Raw genomic sequence first — 9,108 nt, 5'->3', positions numbered from 1 at the left:
GTTGGATTTTTAAAGCGGACCGGATATTAGTGAATACCGAGAAAAAATTTTCGAATGGTAAGTAAGAAATTTATTGAATTTATTTTTGTGTGCATTTTAAAAATAATGTATTGCTTGTTAAAGTTTACGGTACTGTGTCCATCATATTGGAGTATCTGAGTATTCCGATGTGGATTGGGAATTTGTCGGCGAATGCGTTGGAACTGATCCGTATCTGGCAAGGCATGTGTATTATTTGGCAGTCAATCAATTTTGCAGAGGTGTAAAAGAAGTTAGCGGTAAATGAAGAGTTGAATTCAACTTTATTTAAATAGTAATTTTTTGTTAATCGTGCATGAATAATTGTGAATATGAGTAAACTTTTGTGATTAAATGTAAATTCATGAAGAAGGCGACATTTTCTAATAGTAAATAACATTGTAAGTTTTGATGAAATTATGATTGTTTCATTAAAAAAATCATTTTTAAATTTTGGAAATGATAAATGTATTAATTTGCTTTTAATGTTGAATAAGAATTGACATGAAATTCAATTATGCGTACGTGGCAATGAACATTTTTTAGAGCAGTGCGAAGCTGTTTTGCTTGGTCAGAAAAACAGGAGAAGGAAAAGGATAAAAGATAATACTGAATGAAAATGCGTTGAGATGGGGCGGAGAATAATAAAGATTAAATGAATTAAAGTTATTTCTTTTTTTTCAAGGGACTGAAATTCATTTCTACTTAATTTTGTGAATTTAATAAAAGCAAAATTGGGAAAATCTCTCTCAGTGCATCCACAGAATGAAACAAAGCATTCATAATATGGTGCTTTCGCAGTTTAAGTTAGCCAGCAGATTAATAAAGCTGGGCATCAGTTTGAAAACAGAAAGTTTTCATTATGATTATGATTATGATGCAATATTTGAACAATACCACGCTATGATGATGATGATGATGATGATGATGATGATAGTCCTCTGCAAGCATGTGACTCAATGTAATGCGCATAGTTTTCAATCACATGACCATTACAACGGTCACATGCTCGAAGATGGCTGCACATTTTTTGGATTCTGGTGCTGGCAAGAGTGAAAAAATGTGGAGACAGAAGGAGAAGATTTAATAGTTTAGACCGCTTGTGTCAGCTTCATGGTGACACAGGCGATGGTGAAATGGTTTGAAAAAGTGCAGTGTAATACATGGTGCTCTGCTTGCTGCTGTTGCGAAATGTTTGCTAATGGCTGAAATAAGTTTTATTCGACATGCCGCATGCCCAGTTTTCTATCTATTCAATTCAATGTTCTCTTGTATCGAAACTGGCTCTGTCAGACGAACAGAACAAAACATCTATGTCAGTGCTGGCTTGAAAGAGAAATGAGAAAATGAAATAATATTTATTTTATGAAAATATTATTTTGCTTTTTCTGCTTCCGCTTATTCTTCTTCATTTTTTATTTAACTACTCTACAGTATTTTAGAGGTGTGTGCCTGGCTGTGAACGCTTGATAGTTCTGATTTTGTTTTGCTTGAATGGAATACGAATAGGTTGAATAAAATATTTACAGTATATCTTGCAAGTGTTTTTTAATTGCTCTGCAACCGTTTGTTCACAGTTTCGGTAAATAGCAATTTTTAACTGTTCAGATTTATCAATATGAACAGTGAAACATATGTAAATAAATGTTTTTTTGTTTTGTACTGTGCAATGTCTGTTCAACGTATATTTCTTTTTTTTAATTAATGTATGCCTTGTATCGGTATGTTTGTTGCAATATTTGCGGGGTGTTGTTCTGCTTCTTTAGAGAAACCAGTAAATAAGTATTTTAAATTTCAGTAACTTTCAAACTCATCATTGAAATTGAAGACTCCGAGCTGACAGACGCTTGCTCAGAATATTATCACGGAAATGCAACATCGGCGAAGATATCACCAACATCTCATAAAAAATAGCGAAAATGGCATAAAATAAAACACAAAACCACAACCTACGCCTTTACCTCTATGTAAAATTCAGAACGTTGCAATGAGTATGGAAACAAAAATACAGCTTTTCTCTTCCAGAGGTGATATTTACATTAATACAATGTTAAAAACGCCATTTTGCTTAGCCTTGTTTCATATCTTGTTGTGATAGAAGATTAACATTGCAGAGTCACCGCGCAAATATTCCCGACTTTTGAATTTATCCCTTGAATCATACATATTTATGCCATTTTCAGCATATTAGGTAATGATGAGATTAAAGTAATTTTCTTTATTTTTGGAATTCAAAAATAGATGAAAACAATGTTGCAGAAGCATCAAGAAGCAGAAGTAATGCCTGATTAAATAAATTGAAAATTTTTTTCATACAGTTTTAGCAGTATACAACTTTTAATGATGTAAAGAAAACATCTAATTTATCTGAAAGAAACAATTATGGATTCCGCTTATTTTTTATTAAATTCATCACAGGTGGTCATAATAAACAAATAATTCATGATATGCATGTTAATTCATAATGCTCATTTATTTAACTGAAATTATGATCTGTTATAAAATTTTAGGACATTTTGTAAGTACGTTATATGGATGCTTGAAAGGAGTATTTCAATTCAATATGATGCCATTAATTTCAATGAGATATGTAATTAAAATTATTTTATTTTATTAAAAAATGTTAAAATATAAAAAATCATGTGGAATAAAAATTTGTAGGCTTTGTTACAAATAAAAAAATTAAGTCAATATAATGTATTATTTTAAAAGCATGAAATTATTATATTCTTCATCTTCATTGAAGTGAATCAATGAGACGTAGCTTTGTTTCTCAACGAATATCGTTTCTTTGTTATAGTTGATTTCAACGAGGAACGTTTTCTTCGGGATTTAGTTGACCTGATCAAAGCAGCTTTTCTGTTAGATTTCTTCACGCTTCTTTTCTTAGCACGCCGAGATTTTCGTCGACTTTTAGATCTTGGTCGGGTAACGGCTTTAGGTGTCAGTTTCTTGCTAGTGCTTCTTTTTCTTGTCATACTTTTCAATTTTGATTTCTGGTATCGAAATGATTGCAAACAAACTGAACAAATCAATTCCAAAGATGACTCATTGCCATCCGATGGTACGGCTGATGGTATTTTCTGTAATTCTGATCCTGATGATCGACTCAAGGATTGTCGAGCAGAATGCTTTTCACTTTGACTTCTTGATCGGCTTAGCTTACGGCTACGACTGCCACTAGCACTACGACTACGCTTGTGACTGCCTTTGGAACTTTGGCTGAAACGTCGAGCGAAGCGAGAACCTCTAGAGCAAGGCATCGTCCTAACTAGCCACAACGAAGAATGAACAACTTTCATTTTCACAATAGTTTTATGTGCCACTGCACACTTTAAACAATTTCACTTTAAAATAGCATTGTTTAAATAAAATAAAAAATTTTAATTTATCTTTAAAGAAGATAAGGGAAAAATTGAACATTGTAAAAGAAACGTTTTAAAATAAATTATGAAATAGAAATTTAAAGTAAAATTTTTTCCCTTAGAAGTATACATAATAACATTCTCTTAAATAAAAGTGTTACACCCTGAGTGGGGCTATTATTTCTGTCTGGCTGCTTTCACGCACGTGAAATGCTTCATACCTTGAATTTTTGGTTAGTTTTTTCATGGTTTACCAGTATTTCTTCAAGATTAACTGTACTAAACCCAAAACTTCAATGATGTCATATTAATGTGGCTGATGACTCATGAGTCTCAATGATTATTTCACTTTCTATTAAACACTGACAACTTCACATTATTCTGTCTTCAGTTTTAATGTTTCATTATTACTCCGTACTGAAAAGATGATATATGAGAAAGGAGTCGCTGCTGCAAAATCTTGTCATGGTCGTCAGCAAGTGTTACCTAAAAATGCTGCTTTGAAACTGAACCATTTTGTTCATCGAGGAAGTTCCATAAAGGAAGTTGCATGTTTAGCTGGGCCTTCAAAATTATATCTCTTTCATGATAATCTACAATTTTCATTCAGAAAATGTTCCAATAAAATAGATAGCTGACAAAAATGAATAATTTAAATTACTTTCCTGAAGAGATATCTAAATGAAAAAATACATACATGTATATACAAACCTAAACAAATTTATTTATTTACGTATCTGTTTATTTATTTACCTATATTTATATGTGTTTACTTATTTATATTTAGCATAAGTCACTGGTTTTGTGTTTGTTAACCAGCAAACTGTTGACTTGTTGACCAGCAATTATCATTATGATTTGTGCGCTTGAGCGTGTAACATCTCCTTTTGCATATTAACTTTTGTTGGTTTAGTGAAATACAAACTGAATTTTATTATTTTTCAGCTCCATCATGTGAAAAAATTCTCAAACATACGACACAGAAAATAGCACAAACTAGTGATGAACACTAAAAAATGGAATAAGGAAAAATAGAATTGACGGTCTTGTTCATAACAAATTCAAGTTTTTATTATCCAATTACATCATTTTACCAAAAATACAGAAGCAACAAATGAACAACAAATATAAGAGGTAACTGAACAAAGAACTGTTAAATAGACATGCTTATCTGGGTCACTCACTGTTTTTGAATTCGACACCTAATGACTTTTTACGGTGGCAACGCAGCTAGCCACATTCACTTCGCTTGACACAGAAGAAAGCTGTGCGCGTGATTATCATGGTCCAGTTTAACATGCAGCAGGAACGATTTTTTGAAATTTAGCTGGATCAACAAACATGTCTTACAGTTGGGTCCCACCTTAGCCGGGCAAAAGTATTTTCAATTAAATGCATGCAATAGCTACTCTGAGAAATTTTTCACGAATCGCCAGAAATATGAAGTCAGTGTATACTACACCACATACTTCTTAACACTTCACGCTACCCTACAAGAGCTGGCATTTCAGTCTTTCTGAGAACTATGATGCTATCCATTTATACAAGGCATAAATTCAAGCATAATCCTATCAACATCATAAGTAGTTCGGAATTTTCACAACGCTGTGGATGCTTTCGCAAATCAACTCACCCAGACAGTAAAGTCACTGATAGTGCGCAATTCTTCTTCTCACTCATCAATGGGAATAGAAGCTTCAGAGGCAAATAAAAAACCAATTTACCTTTCATTCCTGCGACGAGGATGATTAGCAATGATCATATTTTTTGGCAGATCCCAGCCGAGACAGCAAGAAAAGAAACACCAGTGATAGAGGGAACTTTAGCTAAAAAATAACCTTCTTTGCTTTCTGTTTCGTTTGCTGAAATGATTTTAAAATGTAACAGATCACCTAAATCATAAACGATGATTTTGATCTCCAAAATTGAACATTTCCTTATCATTGAAATACAAGTATTGCAATTTCAGTGTTCGTCAATCCACTAGTCAGTTCACTTTAGAAAATGAAAAACAAATTTTGCACCATTCACACAACATATGTGAACAAATATGTTTCTTTATTCAAAAATTCTAGATTTTCATTCTTATTTAAATAAAACATAACAAAGCATAAACACTGGATAAAAAGAACAAAAAAAGCATTGTGAAAATAAAAGTAAAATTCTTTGATGGCAAGCAAGAAAAAATATAGAAAATAGTCTGTTTTGCGTCAACGAGACATCAGCACCAGTATAACCTCTTTATTCAGCAAATAAACACAAGATAAAAATACAATAAACACAACAGTAACATTACAGCACAACACGAAAAATAATAATGAAACAATTAATTCATTGATATGCTGATCACGCTAATTTCAGCAAATGGTACCCGGAAATTAGCTATTTCCGGGTAATAAGCAAAGTCTAAGCAGCACATTCTCTTTGAAGATCACTCAACAGCGTGATCACATTCAACAACAGTGATTCTAAATGCCACATGGGCATCTTCAAAGGATCTTATTCAAATGACAAATCAGCATTTTTACAGACTTGTTGAAACATAACTTCAACTGGGTATTCTCCTGTTGCCAAGAGAAGCGTTTGCCAGAAGTAATCGTTGCATGCATGATCTGGTGGGTAGAACGTCCCTAGAAGCTGATGATACTGAGAAACTAACGGAGCTTAAGCACACTTTCTACGGTAACGGCTTGATGCCTTCGTAGGAAACGTACGATGTTATATCAGTAATAAAGAAGAAGCAAAAACTGCATGTCAGCTCAAAAAAGTCGCGTCTATAACACTGGCGGACTGCGACGCTGAATCTGCGATTAGTAAAACAGCTACGCCACACTTGCTTCGCAGAATAATTTCCATTATCCTTCAATGCGCCCTTCGCATCAGTCCTATTGTAAGGATGTTGAGGTGAGCCTGGTGTCGATTTTTGCCAAGAGCGCCGTTGTTTGCCAAGCTTGATACAATTTTGTCATAAGTTTCCATCGGGACGGCAGTGATCAAGAAAACAGATTATCACATCTGTTGGCCATTTCCTTTACGTTGGCAAAATTTCCATTTCAATTATCATTTCCATGTTCACAAGTAGACAACACAAAAATTGGTTACGGAGAAACCATGCATTCTGGTCGATAGCATTGCCACAACTTTAGTTCATCACGAAACATCTGGAACGACTTCACGTTGCCAACTGCCCATGCAGTAGTGATTACAAGAAAGTGTTACATTTTAGATATGCCAAAACGTTACAGCAGGCGTAATTTAAGGTTTTTGTACGATGAATCTTGAACGAGTTCCACTAATTCGTCAACCTCATTAGCGATTAATTCTAAAAAGGATGAGATTACGTGGCAAAAGTTGTCAAAAACACTACAATTTGGACTTCTACCTGGGAAATCCCACTCCACGGGTTTTCTTTATAAAAAGGTTTGCGTCAGGGTTCTAGAATTGTCGAGATTTCCAAAGTGTCAGTTGCGTCGTTGACATATCTGAAAATGTTGGAATTTTTGAAAAATGCCAATACTCGTCTTTTGGTAATTCCGCCACTCAAAGATGGCTCACCGCGACGGGGTTGTGAGGATCCATACTGCCCGGCCGTGAGGCGTGATGTGACACCGATCATTCCCACTGACAGGGTTCCACACTCCGGCACGTTTCCCCCACGCTAGTATAAAAGTAGCCGTGGCAGGCGAGCGAACGCAGTTCTTGTTTGACGTTGTGTTCAGTGCGGTGGTTGTGTTGCGTCGTTCTTATGTGTGTTTGTGAGAGGATTTTAATTTTTGTCGAATACTGATCATTTTCATCCCGCGAATTACAAGAATTATATGCACAAGTGGATGGGTTCCGACGAAAATTGAAGATATGTGGCACGTTAATCCATTCGTGACAGTATACTGTAGATGTTCAGGTTCGGTGTATGGATGTTTCCGTCTGAGGCTCCATACCATAAAACCAACAAACCAGTGAATTATTCTTCTTTACTACATATTCATGCCAACATTCCATATTAATCATTCCACATCACCATGCCAGATTTATGACTACTGTATTTCTACACTACTCATTGATTTTCAAGGTGAAATAAACAAATACTCGGCAGTCTTCCTTCGGCTGAACATAATAATTAATTAATTATGGTTTACTGATTTCACAAGATGAATAATATATTATCAGAAAAACTATTTTTAATATTGCAATAGCAGGTAAAACAGAGCTTTTGAAATAATTATGTTGTAAACGACAAAACAGGATTTTGTAGTTGACGTGTTGGAACCTGAATATCATTACAGTAAGACTGAAAAAGAAGGAGAGAGAGGGGAAGACTGATTGATTGACGGAAGTTTGGAGAACTGACGTGTTGAAACGCGTGTGACTGTAGCTTAACTTGTGTAGTTGTGACTCTTAACGGATACGATTTAGTTATTGATTGACTTTGTTCATATGGCCAGAATAAAGTTGTGTCATCACTCAGTTGTGCTTCTTATTTCCCGAACGCAACGTGAAAGTGGTGTTGACGCGACAGAAGTTGGATAGTCGATATTGAACTTGACTTTCTACCTAGACAAAAATGGTCACAAGGAATCTGACTATCAGATCAAGTGTAGCCAGAATTATTCGACGCGGCTGCTACATGTTTTGGTACGACGAACCTCGAACACAGCGACGGATTTCGCAGACGGGACAGTCTCTGAGTCTTCATTGACTGAAGAAGTTGAGATTTCTGAACGCATTCTCTGCAAAAATTAAATGGCGAATGTGAAACTGTTCAGATCGATACTTGAGATGGACAAATTGCTTCATTATTTCTCAATTGCGTTGGCTGACATCAGCCATTGACGATCTGAAAGATACTTTGGATAGTGAAAAAGAGCGCAGACAGATCTGCTTGGTGAAAATCTCTGACCGATGGTCGACATCAGCAAAGCAATGGAAAATATTGACAATTTTTTCGACGAACGAGAAACTCTCAGTTCAAAGATACTGGAACTCTGATGCAGAACGTGCAAATGGATCCAGTAACAGGGGAACATCTGATCCACTCAACCAGAACACATTCCCCAATGTGCGACTTCCAAACCTAGAAATAAAGAAGTTTGATGGAAATTTTCGTGATTGGCAAGGATTTCAGGACGAGTTTAGAACTTCGATACATGCCAACACGACGCGTTCCATGATCCAGAACTTCAGCTATCTTTGATCACTCCTCACTGGAAACGTTGCTCCACCAATAGCAGGTCGTTCTTTGACGAACCAATGACGAAGCGGCGATGCCTGCCCGCATTGCCATGATGAATTAGAAAACAAGAAATAATAATTGAAGAGCATATGAAAGAACAGTAAAAGCAGCCAGTGGTTACCACTGAATGGAACTTACTGCGTCTTCGACAATTGATAAATCAAATGGAATCACATGTGCACGTCCTCGAAGCATTAGGAACATTCCCAGAGACATATCAAGCGCGATGATTGGACGATTGCAATGCTTACATTGCCATCAGTTTGGAAAGAAATAGCACGAGCAATTGTCAAGTGACCAGCCAGTGAAGCGAGAGATATAATATCGAAGAACACACATAAAACAGCGAAACGTATATTCCAAAAGTGGCCTTCTAATACTCCGAATATATTTGTCGCTTCGTCTGCCGAATTTTATTTATTTAAGCATCCGAATGTGATATAATGGTCCTAATGAGCCTTGTTATTGCCGAAACATCCGAATCCATTTTCATCT

At 35.5% G+C, this 9,108-nt stretch overlaps 5 protein-coding genes across 5 annotated transcripts; 3 read left to right on the top strand and 2 right to left on the bottom strand.

The window, feature by feature from the left end:
- Positions 1-123: 123 nt before the first annotated feature.
- Tsp_12428 (rifampicin resistance protein) lies at positions 124-1,932 on the top strand (the record flags this gene model as incomplete). The annotated part of the gene is made up of 2 exons (XM_003369802.1): positions 124-278; positions 1,817-1,932. Coding segments are annotated over 2 exons (271 nt in total), but the record flags the coding sequence as incomplete, so codon positions are not given.
- Positions 1,933-2,771: 839 nt separating this feature from the next.
- Tsp_12427 (hypothetical protein) lies at positions 2,772-3,162 on the top strand. The gene is made up of 2 exons (XM_003369801.1): positions 2,772-2,778; positions 2,819-3,162. Exons 1-2 carry the CDS (start codon positions 2,772-2,774, stop codon positions 3,160-3,162), a joined length of 351 nt encoding a protein of 116 aa, XP_003369849.1.
- A 2,627-nt stretch (positions 3,163-5,789) lies between these two features.
- Positions 5,790-6,544, bottom strand: Tsp_12426 (hypothetical protein). The gene is made up of 4 exons (XM_003369800.1): positions 6,494-6,544; positions 6,132-6,333; positions 5,916-6,013; positions 5,790-5,870 (listed from the first exon to the last, which is right to left on the bottom strand). Exons 1-4 carry the CDS (start codon positions 6,542-6,544, stop codon positions 5,790-5,792), a joined length of 432 nt encoding a protein of 143 aa, XP_003369848.1.
- A 170-nt stretch (positions 6,545-6,714) lies between these two features.
- Tsp_12425 (conserved hypothetical protein) lies at positions 6,715-7,045 on the top strand. Its single transcript, XM_003369799.1, has 2 exons — positions 6,715-6,786; positions 6,815-7,045. The coding sequence occupies exons 1-2, from the start codon at positions 6,715-6,717 to the stop codon at positions 7,043-7,045; spliced, it is 303 nt and encodes a 100-aa protein (XP_003369847.1).
- A 388-nt stretch (positions 7,046-7,433) lies between these two features.
- Positions 7,434-8,829, bottom strand: Tsp_12424 (conserved hypothetical protein). Its single transcript, XM_003369798.1, has 4 exons — positions 8,752-8,829; positions 8,359-8,454; positions 8,027-8,110; positions 7,434-7,487 (listed from the first exon to the last, which is right to left on the bottom strand). Exons 1-4 carry the CDS (start codon positions 8,827-8,829, stop codon positions 7,434-7,436), a joined length of 312 nt encoding a protein of 103 aa, XP_003369846.1.
- Between the last annotated feature and the right edge of the window lie 279 nt (positions 8,830-9,108).

The sequence above is a fragment of the Trichinella spiralis genome (genome assembly GCF_000181795.1).
Source record: "Trichinella spiralis strain ISS 195 chromosome Unknown Scfld1494, whole genome shotgun sequence".
NCBI lineage: Eukaryota > Metazoa > Nematoda > Enoplea > Trichinellida > Trichinellidae > Trichinella > Trichinella spiralis.
The sequence above is the reverse complement of the archived record's forward strand: the minus strand, read 5'-3'. Positions and strand labels throughout refer to the sequence as shown.